Below are 17,092 nucleotides of genomic sequence, written 5' to 3' on the forward strand. Positions count from 1 at the left end.
CGACCACTGACCCTGACCCAGGTCACCTCCACTCCACTTCCTTGGACGGCCCCAGTGGAGCCTTCTAAGTTTGCCTGGGGGCAACTGTATTTGGGTCCATCGCCCCCCATAGGAGCTCCGTGAGGTAGACTCACCTGCACGACAGCTGAACGCACAGACCCCGGCCACAGGGAGGAGGGCAGAGCTTGCTAGGGTGCCTGGCCCCGGGGGTGGGGGTGGGATGGGGTGCTGGCTGAGCCTGGGCAGCCCCCCAGGCCTCAGACCCCCCTAACACACACAGCCAAGGGCGTGGCCGGGCTGCTCCACACAGGCTCTGAGCGACCCCACGGTCCTGTGCAGAGGCCTCACCAGCCACGGAGAGAACGGCCTCCCACCTCCCCCTGGGGCTGAGCCCCCAGGAGGCAGCACTCAGGACCCGCGGCTGAGCCCCCAGGAGGCAGCACTCAGGACCCGCGGCTGAGCCCCCAGGAGGCAGCACTCAGGACCCGCGGCTGAGCCCCCAGGAGGCAGCACTCAGGACCCGCGGCTGAGCCCCCAGGAGGCAGCACTCAGGACCCGCGGCTGAGCCCCCAGGAGGCAGCACTCAGGACCCGCGGCTGAGCCCCCAGGAGGCAGCACTCAGGACCCGCGGCTGAGCCCCCAGGAGGCAGCACTCAGGACCCGCGGCTGAGCCCCCAGGAGGCAGCACTCAGGACCCGCGGCTGAGCCCCCAGGAGGCAGCACTCAGGACCCGCGACCCGTCTGAGGGGTGGTGAGATGCCTCAAAGGCACACAGCCACCTGCGAGCCAGCCACAGAAGGCTCTGAGCCCCCAGGACTCTGAGGCCGAGGGGGATGAGCAGGGTGGGGGATGTCTGTGGCCGCCTCTTCCACTCGGTCAGTCTCTAGCTGGGCAGCCCTGAATGCAGATGTTCAGGCCATTGTGACCAAGTGCCCCAGCCACGTGCTTTAGAATCTGGGGGGGGGGGCGGGCTTTCCAGAAGTGGGAGATGCTTCTCATGGACAGCTGGGCTGAGCCCACCCCTCTAATCCAACACCTGAGGCCCTGTTGGATCATGTCCATCCTACGGAAGGACAAACTGAGGCCCAGAAACACGGGGACTTGTGTGAGGTCGGCTTATTGGCTTCCTGCTGCTGTTCTAACAAATTATCCTAAACTCGGAAGCTTAAAACACCGGAAACTTGTTCTCTCCCAGTTCTGGAGGCCAAAATCTGAGATCGAAGTGTCGGCAGGGCCGTGCTCACTCGGAGGCTGGAGGGGAGGACCCTTCTTGGTCCCTTCCGCTTCTGGTGTCCCCAGGTGCTCCTAGGCTGCTGCCTCATCACTCCAGTCTCTGCCCGTGTCTCCACATGGCCTCTCCTCTTCTGTCTCTTACTGGGAAATGTGTCAGTGGATTCAGGGCCCACCGGGTAATCAGGATGATCTCATCCCAAGATCCGTAGCTTGAATACATCTGCAAAGATCCTTTTTCCACACAAGGGCACGTTCACAGGTTCTGGGTGGCTGTATCTTTGGGGGCCACCATCGAGCCCTCTGCAGTCAGGCAGCAAGTTCAGCTTCTCCAGCAAAAGCTCTGTCTCGGGATGTGGGGAGCACAGTGTGCCTCCGGCTTCCTGGGCTCGGGTCCCTACGGGACACCCCGACGCTGGAGCCCGACCTCCCGGCCTCCACGAGCGCCGGCAGACCTCTAACCCAGCCTTCTCAGCAGGGCCTTGGGAACTCGGCCCCCCCAGGAGCTCGGGTCCGAGCGGCTGCTTCTCCCACTTACCGCCTCCCACGCACCCCACTTCTGGATCCCCAGGGCCCTGGGACCACCCTGGCTGCCCCCACCCCCGCGGCGGCCGTGCAGCTTTGGTGAGCCGCACCGCCTCTCACACTGGCCCTGGGTCCCCGAGTGCTACCTCCCGTGGGCTCACCCCAGGGGCTGGTGTCCAGTGGGGTGAAGGCTGGGAACCACCACGTGGCCATGGTTAGTGGGGTTCCAGCTGGAGTGTGCCATGGATCCAGGTCCTGTTCTGGAGGCTCCTGGGCCAACCCTGCCTTTTGGGGGATCGGGGCAGATTGAGGCGGAGGTGGACGGGCCTGGGCTGGGTGCGGGTGGGGGTGGGGTGCGGTGGGAGCCCTGGGAGAAGTGAATTGAGGAGGTACGGGGGGAGAGCGAAGCCAGGAGGGGTCCCCCCAGCCGGCGGCCCTGACACCTGTCCTCCGCCTGGCCCTCTCCTGTGACCCCTGCGCCCCACCCCCTCCCTGGCCCTCCCGCCTCCGCCTCGGGGCTCCCTTCTGCACCCACGCCTCTCCTCACATTAATCTGCTGCTGCGCTCACTGCTGACCCAAGCGAAAGGGAGTTTGCCTTTTCCCCTCGCGGCAGTTTTCTGTTGGCAAAGCAAAACGATCACAGCGTGCGCTCACCCCGACCTCCCCGCCCAGGGGGAGACCACTCTGGAAAATGAGACGTCCCTGCGTGGGGCGGGGGCGGGGGCGGGGGCGGGGGCGGACCCGGGCGCGCGCTGGGGACCTCCTCGTGCACGCTGCTCAGCGCACGTCCTCCCGGGCCCTCCCTGTGCTGGGCACGGGGACAGGGGCAGTGTCCCGCTGCCGCCTCAGAAGCTCCTCACCCTCCCTCCCCGGGTGGCACACGCATGGGACACTGGCAGCAGGCGGCTGCATCTTCCCAGGTATTTGTGGAGCTTGTGGATGAACTGGTGCCGTCCCTGTCTGTGGCCCACGGCCCATCCGGGGTGCCGCGACAACGGGATGTGGCTGGACCAGAAAGTGGGGGGCTAGAGCCGTGACCTGAGACGTGGCCACGTCTGAGGAAGGCTGAGCACATCCCAGCTCGGAACTGAGGGCGCAGAGAGCACAGGGCAGAATGGGGCTGGGGCGCTGGTACGGCGCAGGCAGCTGGGGAGAGACGGAGCGCCTAGACACATCAGGGCAGAGTGCGTGGGCCAGGCAGGCACGCGCCTCCTCACACCCACCCCCACTTGTGTGTAGATTCCCACGCGCCAGCCCGTCAGGGCAGCCACTGCCACTGGGGAGAGGACTCGGCCCAGGTGGGCTCTCGGGGCACAGCCCCTCTCCCAGCCCGGACAATCCCCCAGCACACACGGAGAAGCCCCTCGGCCGCCTGCTTCACTCCTGGGCTGGGCCAGGCGCTGACACGACCCCAGGCTGATGTCGTGTGTGGCGGGACTCACCCTCGGGTGCCAGGCAGGCCACTGCCAGCTTGTTCTGAGTCCTGCCCCCACAGGGGTGCAGTATTGCCCTCAGGGTGGGGGTCAGGCCACGACTGACCGCTGGGGGTCCTGCCAGGCCCAGAGTTGTGTCCATGACCTCATCCCCAAGGCCTCCTGGAGCCAGCCCAGGACTCCGCCTTCGGCCAACTCAGCCGTCCAGGGACACTAGGGAGATGCCAGGGAGACTGGGTGGGCCGGGCCACTCCTGTGTGCTGAGGTGTGCTGGACACAGGGTGGCGGTTCTCTCGGCGTCCAGGAACAGCTGACAGGTGCCTCAAGTGGCTGGAAGCATGTGGGCAGAGCCTCCGCTAGCCTTGCGGGACGCCGGTTGGTCTGTGCCCCACGCTCAGCACCTACTTTCCCATCTGGAAAGTGGGTTCACTGCTTCCTGGAGAGCTGGGGCTCCCCTTGCCCAGCCCCACCTGGCCCAGGGGAGCAAAGGCCCTGGCTTACCTGAGGGCCGGGAGGCAGGCCACTTGTGCAGGGCAAGGGAGGGGCTGGGAAGGCCCTGGTGGGGCGTGCACCACCGGCTGTCCGCATGGGGAGGGTCTGGTCCTTGGCAAGGGGTCCTCCCCACCTGCCTGGGGCGAGAAGCAGGTAGCAGCTCCGTGCCCAGTCCCAGCCCCTCTTGGGTCCAGATCGGCTGCTGGAAGCAGGGAAGTTGCTGAGTCCTGGATAGGACCTGCCAGCCCTGTCGTCCCCGATTAGCGGGTAATGCTTCCTTGATGCACAGTTTTATTAATCAAATTAGTAAGTGCTGAGGTGACCTTGGCCGGTTCTGCTGAGAGGGGCGTTCTCCCAGGAGGGGCAGGGGGGTCGGGGAGGGACGCACCTGGATGCCCTGTCCCCAGGTTCAGGCAGGTGGGGCAGCCCTGCCGTCCCACTCCGAAAGCTGCATGCCCTCATCACACCCACTTACCCATTCCCTCACACTCTCACACCCCCCCCAGCTCACTCCCATTACCCCAATAATGCTAAAGAAGGTGGTGGACGGCAGGGGCTAGGTCCCACAGGGCTGCTCCTGCCGGGGGCCTCACAGAGGGGACAGGCGTGATGCCCGGAGACGGGGGTGGCTGGGCCTCGGTCTGCAGGGGGCTTCCTTGCTCTCCGGGGTCTGCTGCTCCCTTTCCCCAAACCTGCACTGCACTTAAGCGGGCAGCGGCTGCCCCCTGGTGGCCACAGGGACCCCTGCCCCCCAACCCTAACCTGCCGAGGGCTGCAGGCGGCACCCCGTCCCACGTCTCACTCCTCTTTTTGGGGCCAGATCCTGAGCCACACGACCGTGGGACCCAGGAGAGTGTGGCCGCCGTGGTCTCTGGGGGCCGTCCACCAGTATGCGTGGCTGGGGGACACTGAAGGCTCACGGTCTGAGGAGCCCAGTTCAGTGCCAGAGGGGCTGGGGAGGAGTCCAAGGGGGCTACAGTGGGCTGGGGGCACCCCTCAGTGCTGGGCTCAGGTGCAGGAGGATGAAACGGCCCCACAGACACCTGCCCGAGGCTGGAGCAGGGGCCTCAGACGCCCAGGCTCGACTGCAGGGCAAGGACAGGTGGGGCAGAGCCTGGCAGGATGGGGCGGGGCCTAGTGGGGTGAGGGCGGAGACAGGGTGAGGCCGGGCGGAGCTTGGCCGGGGGGAAGTGAGAGCGGGGGATGGGCCTGGCTGGCAGCTTGGAAAAGGACTGGACAGCAGGTGCAGGGCTGGGATCAGATCTAGGCCCTCGATGCAGAAAGGTTCAGGATGAGGGGACAGGAAGGACGGAAGCAGGGGTGGGTCCCCGTTCTGTGCACGGAGGGACAGTAAAAGGTGTGGCAGTAGTTGGCCTTGGCTGGGACCCCGATCAGATGGGAGGCGGTGCTGTGGGCACTCCAGGCTGCTGTGTGGAGGGAGGGGCAGGGCAGGAAGGTAGCTGAGCCTTCTCCGGCCTGTTGGGTGCCAGGTGGGCCAGTGGGAGGGGTGCCCAGAAGGAATCACTGGGGGCCAAACAGAAGCTTGGCTTGGGGCGGACCCAGTCCTGAGGGAGGGTGTGGACAGGGTATGGCATGCTGGGGGGGCAGGGGGATGGGGAGAGCTCAGCTGAGGGGCCTCAGGGCCCAGCACAGGGGGCAGTGGGCATCTGGGCTGCAGGGACCCGCTGGCAACACATCACCCCAGCCTGCCTGGCTCTCTGGGGACGGCTCCTTCAGGATCCAAGAAGGGCAGCCGGACGCCCCCACCCGGGAAGCTGCCCTCGAGTGGGCACTTGGGGCGCAGGAGGACAGGGTAGCCCAGGGGCAGCCTCCTGGCACTTGGGAGTCGGTGTCCAGAGGCGACTGTGACACTTCCCGTCGGGGGGGGCAGCACCTGGCCCCCAGCACGGGGCTCGGACACACCTCATCTGACAATGTCTTTAATGGGCAGCTCCAGGCACTGGGTAGGGCAGCAAACTGGCCAGAAGGTGCTCTGGGGTCAGGAAGGCGTGCGTGGGGTCCTCACTCCCGGCCAGCTGGAGCCTGTGCTGGGGCTTGGGTGTGGGGACAGCGGGCCCCTCGCTGCCAGCCTGAGCAGCCCGGCTCAGGGTTGTGGCGCTGGGGACAGCCCCCCTCCAGTCTTGCCCCTCTTGGCCTTACGGTTCCAGCCAAGGAGGGGCCTGGGGCTGGCCTGTGCGGGCTCTGGCGTCTCCCAGCCACACTCCTTCTGGCTCCTCAGAAGCCCCCCCAGGGCTGGCCGGCGGTCCCCCTGTGTTCGGGATGGAAATGGGTATCGGTCGGCATCCTGGCCTGGCCTGCTTGAGGCCAACCTGGTGAGTGCAACAGGGACGAGCTGGGTGGTATTCAGGGGGCACGTGGCGGGGTTCCTGGGAGGGCGTCCCTGGGTTTGCCGCGCTGGGCGGACAGAGCTCCCGCGCAGCTCCTGCCCGGGGCCTCCAGGAGGATGGAGGCCGGCTGAGGGGTGGGCTGGGGCCTTGTCAAGGGCAGGAGCTGCCAGCAGGTGGAGGCCGCAGCGTAGGTGGCTGCAGCCTGGACGGTGATCCCAGTGCTCTCTTGGCATCTGCGCGTGTTTGGGGCTTGGTGGAAGGCCCAGGGCCGGGGCGGGACAAGGAGTGAGGGACCACCCCGCCAGGGCCCCCCGCGCTCACCGAGCCAGGCGGCTCGGCACCGGGCAGCAGCGTCAGCACCTGCAGGCTCACGCCCTCGTCGCCCACGCCCTTCAGCTGGGCTACCACATCTGCGTGCTTCCACCACCTGCACGGCTGCCCGTTCACCGACACGATGTAGTCACCCTGCTTCAGGCCGGCCGCCTGCAGGGAGACGGGGAGAGTCCCGCCGGCACCCCTCCACCTCTGGCCGGTCCCATCTTCCCCCTTCCCGCAGTCAGCCCCGGGGTGGGGGCCCTTACCGCGGCCCGGCCCCCTGGAACGACGGCAGCGATGAGAACGGGCGCGTCTCCCCGCAGCGTGAAGCCGAAGCCCCCCTCTCCTCGGGCCACGTGGATGGGCCCTGCCAGCCGCCAGCGGTTCTTGGCTGAGAACACGGACAGGGGCCCCTGGGGGCGGTCAGAGGTCAGAGGCCTGGCTGGGCTGCCGCACGTGGGGGAGCCCCGGCCTGGAGCACCCTCGCCCCGATCTCCACATTTGGGGACAGAAAGCAGCAGGGGCTGCAGGGGGGCCGGGCAGGGCTGGGCCCCCATCGAGGGCCTGCGTGAAATCGCAGCGCGGAGCCGAGGTGGGGGTGGCCTGGGACGGGTGCTCACCAGCCGATGGAAGATATCAGCCACCTTCACCCGGGAGAAGCTGGGTGCCCTGCCCTCCGGCCTCCGCCGCGTCTTAGCTGAAGGGGTGAAGGGGAAGGGAGGGCGGGGCTGAGCCCAAGGCTCACGGCCCCAGAACCCTGGGAAGCAGCCGGGCGTGGCTCGGCCAGAGCAGAGTGGGTGACCCGAAGTGCAGCCCGTGCACACCGGCCCCTCTGTGGACCACCAGCAGGAGGAGCCCCGGGGGGTGGTTCTTGGGGGTCCCAGGTGCAGGGAGAGGGGGGCGTGGAGGAGCAAGGGAGCTGCCATCACGGCTCCCCCGCCAACTGCCCTGCTCCTCCTTCGGGGGCCCATAGCTCTGTGGCAAATGGAAGTTGCTCGCCGGGAGGCCTCCGCCCACCGCCCCCCCTGGGGCCAGGACACACCCACCCAAGGGGCCTGGCTGCTCACGCCGAACGTCAGGGGCCTCGGCGGCCTCACAGAAGTCGTCCTCGAGGTCGAGTTCCGAGTACTTGGCCAGAGAGCGCCGCAGCGCCTGGGCCAGCACGACCTGCAGCAGGTCCACCCTGCGCAGGGCCCGGCACACGGCATGCAGCCGCAGGGCCTCCTCCTGACCCAGGATGGCGCGCTTCAGGTGGGCCTTGCCTGCACGGGACAGAGCTGTCACACGCCGCCTGCCTGGCCCTTCCAGGCTGGGCCCCAGCTCCCCCACCCCCAGATGCTGCAAGAGGAGGGCAAGTGAGGGCTTCTGGGCTCATCCTGAGGGCCCGCTGGCAGGTCTGAGCAGTGAAAGAGCTGCCACCGTGTGTGGCTCACCCCCCCCGCCCCCGCCCCCTCCCGACGCTGCCCGCACTGCTGGGGCCCCTGCTGCGGGCGAGCTGGGGACCCCACCCGCCAGGGCCGGGACACCAGGACTGGGGATGACAGGGTGGAGTGGGTCATTCACCCCCGCGGAGGCCGCAGCTTCCCACCCTCCTCCCTCAGCCACCTCACCCAGCTTCCGGCGCTCCTCTTGCTCCTGGGGCAGCGCGGGGCCCCGGGGCTCAGACGAGGCCGGGAGCCCGAGGAAGATCTGCTCGAGGGCTGGAAGCTCCGCCTCTGCCACCGCTGGGGGTCAGAGAGGGCGGTGAGGCGCCAGTGGGGCCCTGCCGGCACACGGGCATGCGGGGCGGGGCACTCACGGGCGCCGTCACACAGGGCCAGGGCCGCGTGGTAGTGGGCCAGGGCGCGGAAGTACTCGGCCTTCACGTGCACCAGGGTGGTCCAGGGGAAGGGCACGTAGTCCTGGACGGGCGGCTGGGCCATGGTCTGGTGCACCAGCCGGTACTCGGCCGCCACCTGCTGGCGCACACGGCAGGATGCTGGGGCCTCCCGCGAGCCCAGCGGCCTGGTCCCCCGCCCCTCCCCACCCTGGGGCTTTGCCCCGACCAAAGCCCCAGCGGCCCTGCCCCACGCCAGGCTGAGCTCAGGCGCAGGGCCCCGGTTCCTGCCCTGATTGGTGTTGCCCCAGAGGCGGGGACTCAGGACCTCGGGGTCGACAGCCGGCTTTGGGACCCTACAGGAGACCCTGCACCTCGCCAACCTGGCCCAGAGCCTGGCTCTGCTACTAAGCTCCAGCCGGCACCCTCGACCCAGGCCCTGCTGCCCACTGAGACACCGCAGCTTGGCCGGGCTCCCCGCCCTCACCTGGGCGGCCTCCTGAGCCAGGTGCAGCTGGGCCAGGCAGTCACGGGGGGCCACGGGGGCCTGCAGCGAGAGGCCCTCGAAGACGCACTCCTGGGCCTGGGCGGTCATGAGCTGCTCCAGCATGGAGAGTGAGGCGGGGCTCATGTCAGGGCTGGGCGCGTGGGAGAAGTTCTCCCTCAGGAGGCTGAAGGCCCCTGCGGAGGGGAGGGGGCTCAGGGTGGCACGGTGGGGCCGCCCCACCCCCGCCCCGTGTGCTCGGCCCTGGTTGGGGAGCACCCTCTGCGCCCCACAGAGGGCCTGTGCGTGTGACCCCTCAGGCCAGGGGGCCATCGTCCTGGGCCCCTAGCTCTGGCCACAGAGAAGGCTCTGCCCCTCACGCCTGGAAGCGAGGACCACGCAGGCACAGCTGGGGGGCCAGCCCTGGGCGGCTCTCACCCGCAGCCCTCTGAAAGGCCTCCACAGCACAGCTGGTGCCCTCGGGGCAGGAGCGGTCCTGGCGAGCCCCGATCTGGGTGTGGAGGGCGCCGATGTTGAAGAGCACGCTGCCCTTCTCGAAGGCCAGGGCCCGCTGCTGGGCCGGAACCCCCGTCAGCGAGTCGTACCTGCAGGGTCGGGTCAGGCTGGGCAGAGCCCTCACAAGAAGCCGGGGTCTCAGAGGCGGCCGCCGCCCCCCACCCCGCCCCACCCCGCCCCTACCAGTGGAACAGCAGCCCCAGGCTCCTGGCAGGGGTGACAAAGCGCGCCTCCTGGAAACACAGCTGATTGTAGTAGGCCGTGAGCAGCTCCAGGCCCGCCTCGCTCCGGCTGGGGGTCCGCATGGCCTGCCGGGTGGAAGTCAGTGGGGTCCCACGGCCCCAGCCCACCTCATGGCATGCACACCGCCCTGGGAATCCCCTTGAATGCCACAGCCCCAGGGGAGCACCCCAGGGTCTTGGGGTGGACACGGTCACACCTGCCCTCCCGGGGGCTGCTGTGGACCACATGTGCCACTCCAGGAGACTGTGCAGGGCACTGGGGCGAGAGACCCAGGCAGGGTCCCTGGGGTGGGGACAGGCACAGAGTAGCCATTCCCAATGGGCCAGCAGCACCGAGCCTCTGTCTTCTCACCTACGGACTGGGGGGAGCCCACCCACCTGCCGCAGGTCCTCCAGCTCCCGGATTTCAGCCTCATAGGAAGCACCGTCCTCTCCAAAGTGCCCTGAGATCAGCTCCTGATTTGAAGGGACAGGCGCTGGGCTTCCCTGAAGTCTCCCAGCCCGACGTGCGTGAAGACCCGAAGCGAGGGGAGGCCCTGGTCTACACACGGACGTGGGTGCCCCCCACCACGGATATGGGGCCTGGAGACCTGGTGATGTTTCTACTTGAATTCCCTTATTAACCCCACGAGGCAAATGCTACCTGCCACTTGACAGGCGAGGACACTGAGGCCGAGAGGTGAGGCACCTTTCTGCTGGCCTGGCCGGAGTGGCAAGCTGCCCAGGGCAGCCAGGCTCACGAGCCCCAACAAGGACCCGGGAACCAGCGGGTTTTCTCAGCACAGGCTCTGACTGGAAGAGGTGGCCCCCGCCAGCGGGACCCTCAGAGTGAGAGTCAGGACCCTGCAGCCGTCTTGGGGCCTCCAGTTCTGCTGACACCCATCCCAGGGTGCGTGCCTTTCTGCAAAGCCCACCCAATCCAAATCCCCCGTAGCCTGGGGAGGCCAAGCGGCTCCAGGGCAGACCCCTCTGGGCCTCAGAGTCTTCATCTCCGTGAGACGGCTGGACCAGGAAGCCCCGAAGACCCCCCAGAGCCCAGGGCTCACAGGCCAGCACTCACCTTCAGGGGTGTGGCCCAGTCTAGCTGCTTGGTCTCCTTCAGCCCCAGGGGGATCATGGGGACAGTGATACCTTCGCTAGAACCAGAAGCATCGAGTCTGGGCTCTAAGGCTGGACTCTGCTGTCCCCAGTGGCCACGAGTCCACCCACTACCACCCCTGCCCCACGGGACACGCCCCTCCTCTGATTATGGTACATGTCCTTGCACACCACACACATCCCACCACGTTCTGTCCTGGATCACGTCCTCCCACACACACGCGTGGTGAGCGGTGTTCTCCTGCGCACGCATGCACACGCACCTCTGGGGCCACTCCGCATCCCTGCACACACGCACCTCTGGGGCCAGGCTGCGTCCTTGCACACATGCGCACATGCACATCTGGAGCCAGTCCGTGTCCTTGCACACATGTGCACACGCACCTCTGGGGCTGGTTGGCATCCACGTTGCCGTCGAGCCCCTCCAGCTCCTCCTTCAGCAGCTGCAGGCTGGAGTTGACGTAGCTCAGCTCCAGGGCCACAGTCTCCCTGACCCAGGCGTTGCTGGTGGCTCTAGGGGAGGCCAGGCTGAGGTGAAGTCCTAGCCCTGCAGGCGGACCCACGCCCCTGGGCTTCGCTGCAGCCCCTGCCCCAGCATGAGGTCTGGAGCCCACTCCCAGAGTGATGTGCCGATGGGCCCAGCTCCCTTGGGGGGCAGCAGTGGGGTCCAGGGCCCGCCAGATGACCTCCCCCTTCTCTGCAAACCCCCGTGGTTCATGCAGACTCCTGTCCACGCGGGTATGTCGTGACTCTGGCCCAAGTACATCTCCATGGCCCCTGAACTTCCAAGGCATAAATGTCCTCCACCACCTCTCGCTCCCCCAGGACACAGCTCACGCCTGCCCTCCACAGCGAATGGAAGCCAACTTCCCTGGAGGGGCGGGGATCAGACCCTCTCTGTGGCTGGTAGGGGGGCCACAGGTCCAGGAAGGCAGGGCTGGCCCTACAGATGGGAGGGACAGGGAGGCAGGGCTGCTAAGGAAAAGGAGGGGCCCAGGCCCAGCAGAGCCCCGCCGTGGGGCTGGCTCTGCACTCACTGGCACTCTGCACTCAAGCAGGCCAGGCCTCCTCCCTGGGCCTTGGGTCATCACCGGTAGACGGGCGTGTGTGTGAAGGTCAGCACACAGCTGCTGGTCACCACGTGCATCTCAAAGGCTCCCACACTGCACACCGGTGGGGACATCCCTTCCAGCCCTGCTCCAGCCCCGCACGGAACGGAACTCGGCTGGCCCTGAGCCTACCCCTGCCGGTGAGGGCCACCAAGGTGGGGGCCTGAGTCACCTGTGAGGGTCTCAGCTGAGCGGCATGGCTGCCCCAGACCCCAGTGGGAGGCCCAGCCCTGCCTCTCAGGAGCCTGAACGGGAGTCCACGGTCACGGAATCACATGTGGACCACAAGACCAGGCACCCACCTGGGTCACTGCCCTGCCCCAGGATGCACCTGCCTTGCAGGGCCCTCGGGGAACACGGCACTGTTCTCCCATGGGTCGGCCGGCGGCAGGTGTCCCAGGCAGCCAGCACGCACCTGTACAGGTTCTCGGCGCCCGTCCGCATCCTCAGCTCCCTGTTGATCTGCTGGTGGATCCGGGCCCTGCGGCTCTGCAGGCAGCCGTGCTGCGAATTTGCCAGGAGGTCACAGCCCTGCAGAGAGGCCACAGGTCACGGGGGCCAGGCCAGCAAGGACATGGCGGGCGGGGATGTGGCTGGGACTGGGGCCCCGGGAAGAATCTGGGCTTGTCCGGTGTGGCTCTGGGTCTCAGCAGCCCAGCCTGGAGCTCCTGCCGGGAGATGGCCAATTACTCACCACACATCCTCCTGAACTTTTGAATTCCTTCTGTAACCCCCACGACCCATCCCGCCCACACAATCATGCCAGGCCACACACGTTTAATTGGAGGGGATGGCCAGCCGGCTTCCGCTGGGGCGCTAACAGAGTGGAGGCTCCCCTGGGCCACGCTGAACATGGCCGGGCTCCGTCCCAGTTGGCTGCTTACTGGCGGCAAACGCCCAAACCACAGGCCCAGGGTCCCTCCGCTCACAGGCAGCAGGCCGGGCCTCCCAACGGCCACCATCTGAAGTGCCTCCGCGCGGGTCCTGTAGTGCATATGAGCCACCTGCCAGCCTGCCCACGTCCCGGGCCCCAAGCAGGGAGCCCTGCGGCAGGTTCAGAGGGTGAGAGGCTCCCTCTGGTGAGGGGAGCGGCTTCAGGGCCCCAGTGGGACTGGTGCAGCCGCGGCCACCACACCTCCTCCTGGCCATTTAAGGACCTCCCGTACGGGTCAGTCACCAGCCCAAGAGCTGGGAAGGATTTCTCAGAACGTACTTCCTTGGGCAACGTCCTCTAAGGCTCAGGTGATCACCTGCCTTCCCCCCCCGCCCCGCCCCATCTGAGCAGGGATGAGAACACAGTGCCTCCCAGGACCCTGCCCTGAGGGCACAGACAGGGGAAGTTTTATTCATGCGGGGCTGATGCTGGCCTCCCTACAATGGCCACTGTCTTCCGCAAATCTGAATAAGCATGCCCCCACTGTCACATACAGGGCAGTTTCCCACCTTCTGGGGGCTCTAGTTTGTCCCAGCCCTGTGCAGGGGGCACCCTAAAGAAGGCCTCACTCCCTTGCACAGACAAGGCTCCTGGCACATGGCCACCTTGGATTATGGCCCAACATCTCCTCCACACTCCAGTATTCTCAGGAGAGCTCAGTCAGGGAAGACTTCCTGCAGGAGGAGGCATTCTTCTGGGACTTGAAGGATAGAAGGCTTCAAGGTAACTGCGGAGAGGGGACTTGTCCCCATTGAACAATGGGAGAAAGAGCAATCAACTTGGAGGACTCCCTGCTGTGGGACCCTGGGCAAGCCCTCATCTGTAGATGGGAAGGGGGCTGGTGTCAGGGTGGCACCAGGATGGAACAAGACAAAACACGGCTCTCCTCCCTCCGCTCTGCTGGTTGAGTGTCTGTCTTCCCACTGGCCTGCACCTCTTCTCCGTGGTGCCTCCCACACCCACTTGGTGCAAAAGGGAATGAGCAGAGGACATGAGCAGTCTCCCCTCCAGGAGGCCTGAGAATTTGGGGAGAGAGGGGCAGGCCACAGCCGGAGCTACATCCCTATCCCTCCGAAGGCCCAACTGCGAAGCTCCAGCAGGTTCTAAGGGTTCTCGGTGAGCAGCACTGCTGTCTGCCTGGGGAGGGGTGGTCCACGTGCTGGGCAGAGGCCGCCAGCCCTGCAGGGCTGTCCTCATCCACACAGTTCGTTTGTCTCCAATGTCAAGTGCTCCTGAAGAGATGTGTTGGAGGCAGGAGACCACGGCCTCTGAGCCAGGGTCCCCTCTGAGCTCCGCAGCCAGCACCCCCATGGCCTCATGACCCTAACGCTCCCTCCAGAAGGCAGTCTGGCTGCATGACCTGGGTGGGAGGTGTGCCTACGGCCCAGTCCGCAGTGCTGGGCGGGCTGAGAGCCACACTCACCCCCATTTCCGCACCAGGTGGTAAAGGGCCAGCTCACCCACCTGTGGAAGAACCCCCACCCTGACGGAGAAGAGGAGCGACCCCCTACACCCTCCCTGCAATGGCCCTGATGGCATGGGTCTAGCGGATCCCCCAGAAGCCCAGGAGGAAATGGCATGGGCAGTGGCCAGAACTGGCTACGTGTGGGGGCAACTATGCCAGCACAGGCCTGGGAACAATCAGCAAGATGGTCAGCAGGGCCAGGCCTTACACCCTCGTGGGTGCAGGTGCCACCTATGCTCGGTGGCACCAGACTGAAAACCCTTGGGGACATGGACGCCCAAGGCCTGGCATAAAACTGGGGCAGCCTCTTGGTGACCACCAGGGGACAACTGGGCTCCCGGGCTGCAGAGGGAGGGCAGCCAGAGCACCCTCTCCTTCCCAGGCACAGACTCGAATGTCTCCACACCCCCTCCCTTCCAGAGCTCCCCCAGTCCTCCCGGAAATGGCCCACAGTCCACAGTGCGTGGGGTCAGGGACTTCAGGAGGGGGCAGAGGTGCGGGGAAGTGAGGAGGGACAAACCGCCTAGCTGGGCAATCCTCCAGCCATTTCCTGTACCCAGGAGGCTTCAGCCACCTGTTGCTAAAAGTTTCATCACAGAGCTCGGTGCCCAGGGCAAAGCTGAACAGTCTTAGGAGAGAGAGGGGAAAGCTAGAAAAGGAGGAATGATGGGCACCAGGAACAAGCACGAGGGCCACGGGCTGTCACTGACCAGAGCCCAACACCTGTCACAGAAGGGAGTCCTGAAGCGTTGGAGAAAACCACAAGGTGGACTTGCGCTCCCACCTGTTCCTGGTCGACACAGGAGGGGTCCCCAAACGGGCTAGAGAGGAGCCCAGCACAGGCAGACAGCTGGGTTCTGGCTCCGCACCGGGCCCCAGTTTCCCCAGCGATAAGCCCACCTTGCCTCTAGGGGCGAGCGAGATGTGGGGTTCGCCCCGGAGTCTAGCGGCGCGCTCGGACGGGAGAAGCCAGCGCCGACCCGGCAGTCCCGCGCCCGCCGGAGTCAGATGGCGACAGGAGCACGTCGGGTCTGGCACCCCACCTCCCGGCGCCCCCCGCCCTGGGGCACTCCCACCTTGCGGACGCTGCCGGCCGCCTGCAGCCGGGCGCTCTCCTCGCCGGCGCCCGCGCCGTCCAGCCTCCCCTCGGGGACCATCGCCGCCCGCCGTTCGGGCCGCGCCCGCCTGGAAGCCAACGCCGGCACAGGAACCCCGGGCGCACGGGATCGCGCACTGCCCTCTTCTGGGGGGCGGGGGTGGGGGGGGGGGTGGCCCGGTCGGCTGGAGGGGCGGGGCGCTGGGCGCCGAGCGTGCGAAACTTTCCGCTGCCCAATTGGCGGCAGCAGAGACTCCGACGGACAGCAGCCTCGGCCAACCAGAGTGCGAGGGAGGTGGTTCCGAGGCCAGGCCCCGCCCTCCCGCGCCCGCGGAGCCCCGGGGGAATGCGGTCGCCCTTGGCAACCGCCGGCCGGCGGATAAGGGAAAAACACTGCGCCGCGCAGGGCCCCGGGCAGCGCGGGTTTTGCCCGCACCGGCGGCGGGGCCTCCGCGGGGCTAGTCCGAAAACATCCGCAATGGGGTTAACGGTTTTGCTAGCGCGAGCGCCCGTGCAGCTCTTAAGGTCCGCTTTCCTGTCTCCGCGCGGGTACCCAGGCTCCGGCCTGGCCCCAGTGAGGTGCCATGGTGGGCCGTCCTTTGTCACACCTCCAGAACCCGCTTTCAGAACCTTCCTCTGGAACCCGTCTCTGGAGCCCACACCCCAGAATCCTCCTACAGAACCCACCTCCACAACCTGCTTCCAGTATCATCTTGCTTTCACAACCTACTTCTAGAACTGACTTGCCTCCAGGACCAGCCTTCTTCCAGAATTGGACTCTTTCCGTAACCTGCTCTCCCTGCAGGGTTGCTCCAGCGATGTGCCTCCGTCCAGGTCCTTTCATAATTTCTCTAGTTATGGTGACTCTGCAGCGCACTCAGATTTCATGTGGGGCTCACCTCACCTAAGAACACACCGTTTGTAGGGGCAGGAACACCAGAGCATAAGCAGTAGCCCTAGTTTATCTTTAAGTTCCGATAAAGTTCCAGCTTGTCCGTCCTCACCATCTCCCCTCCGTGCAGAGCCCTAGGCTCCTTCTCTCCAAACGTGCACGCCTGATCCCCAGCGCTAAATCCTGTAAACTAAGCTCCTTGGCCCACCCTGGCCATCTGCAACAATAACAACTCCAAAATAAGGTAATTGTTAAATCCTGAGAAAATAAAAAGTAACCACAGAATATAACCTGACTCAGCTGTGTACTTCAGGATGTCCTGGCATCTTGACCTCAGGACCATTATAACGAGTTTCTGTTAGGAGGAGGTAAGAGGGGAAGAGTGAAGAAGTGGGTGAGAGAAGCCGAAGCTTCATTCTCCTGAGGCGAAGTCAGTAGGTAAGGCCTCAGTGAGAAAGCAGAATTCCGGATGCAGAAGTATGTTGTTCAGAACTGTGGAATTCAATACCAAATCGGCAGCTCAAAGAGTTACAAGAGGTCGCCCCTGGGGAGGGCGGTAGGGCACTGGAGGAGACTTCTGTTTGGCTAATCGGGTCTTGTAGAGCTAAGGTTGGTGAAACTCTGCACCTTCTATAACAAAGCAATCCCAAAGCTTAGTTTTGGAAGAGTGGATGTCTAGAAATTGACAACAAAAAACATCCAAAATAAAAGGTAACCATTGGAAGTGAAGAGATATTTCTAAATAAGGTTTGAAATAGAAGAAAGAACACAAACTTCACATTACCTAAAAAATAACTAGAAGGCTTCCTTGGTGGCACAGTGGTTAAGAATCTGCCTGCCAATGCAGGGGACATGGGTTCGAGCCCTGGTCCGGGAAGATCCCACATGCCACGGAGTAACTAAGCCTGTGCGCCACAACTACTGAGCTTGTGTTCTAGAGCCCACGAGCCACAACTACTGAAGCCCGCACGCCTAGAGCCCATGCTCCACAACAAGAGAAACCACCGCAATGAGAAGCCCGTGCGCCACAACGAAGAGTAGCCCCCGCTCACTGCAACTAGAGAAAGCCCGTGAGCAGCAACAAAGACCCAATGCA

General features: G+C 65.5%; 1 protein-coding gene across 7 annotated transcripts; it reads right to left on the reverse strand.

Moving 5' to 3' along the window:
• Positions 1 to 5,368: 5,368 nt before the first annotated feature.
• On the reverse strand, positions 5,369 to 16,159 carry RHPN1 (rhophilin Rho GTPase binding protein 1). Of its 7 annotated transcripts, none has more exons than XM_036829883.1 (15): positions 15,835 to 16,159; positions 12,025 to 12,140; positions 10,885 to 11,013; positions 10,463 to 10,538; positions 9,781 to 9,858; positions 9,344 to 9,468; positions 9,083 to 9,249; positions 8,648 to 8,841; positions 8,143 to 8,299; positions 7,955 to 8,068; positions 7,391 to 7,606; positions 6,965 to 7,041; positions 6,611 to 6,757; positions 6,351 to 6,464; positions 5,369 to 5,950 (listed from the first exon to the last, which is right to left on the reverse strand). In XM_036829883.1, exons 1-15 carry the CDS (start codon positions 15,946 to 15,948, stop codon positions 5,786 to 5,788), a joined length of 1,989 nt encoding a protein of 662 aa, XP_036685778.1. In that variant the 5' UTR covers positions 15,949 to 16,159; the 3' UTR covers positions 5,369 to 5,785. The 7 variants fall into 7 exon arrangements, with proteins under 7 accessions (XP_036685778.1, XP_036685779.1, XP_036685780.1 ...); XM_036829884.1 differs by having other exon boundaries at positions 5,370 to 5,950; positions 6,351 to 6,512; positions 9,344 to 9,405; positions 15,835 to 16,158; XM_036829885.1 differs by having other exon boundaries at positions 5,370 to 5,950; positions 6,351 to 6,512; positions 9,344 to 9,393; positions 15,835 to 16,157.
• Between the last annotated feature and the right edge of the window lie 933 nt (positions 16,160 to 17,092).

The sequence above is a fragment of the Balaenoptera musculus genome, chromosome 17 (genome assembly GCF_009873245.2).
Source record: "Balaenoptera musculus isolate JJ_BM4_2016_0621 chromosome 17, mBalMus1.pri.v3, whole genome shotgun sequence".
NCBI lineage: Eukaryota > Metazoa > Chordata > Mammalia > Artiodactyla > Balaenopteridae > Balaenoptera > Balaenoptera musculus.

Coding starts and splice junctions, on each gene's coding strand:
- RHPN1 (XM_036829881.1), bottom strand. CDS start 15,948: ATGAAAGGACCTGGACGGAGGCACATCGCTGGAGCAACCCTGCAGGGA. Junction 10,539..10,884: donor GATGCCAACCAGCCCCAGAG/GTGCGTGTGCAC, acceptor TTCTGGTTCTAG/CGAAGGTATCACTGTCCCCA. Junction 8,842..9,082: donor GGCCTTTCAGAGGGCTGCGG/GTGAGAGCCGCC, acceptor TCCCCTCCGCAG/GGGCCTTCAGCCTCCTGAGG.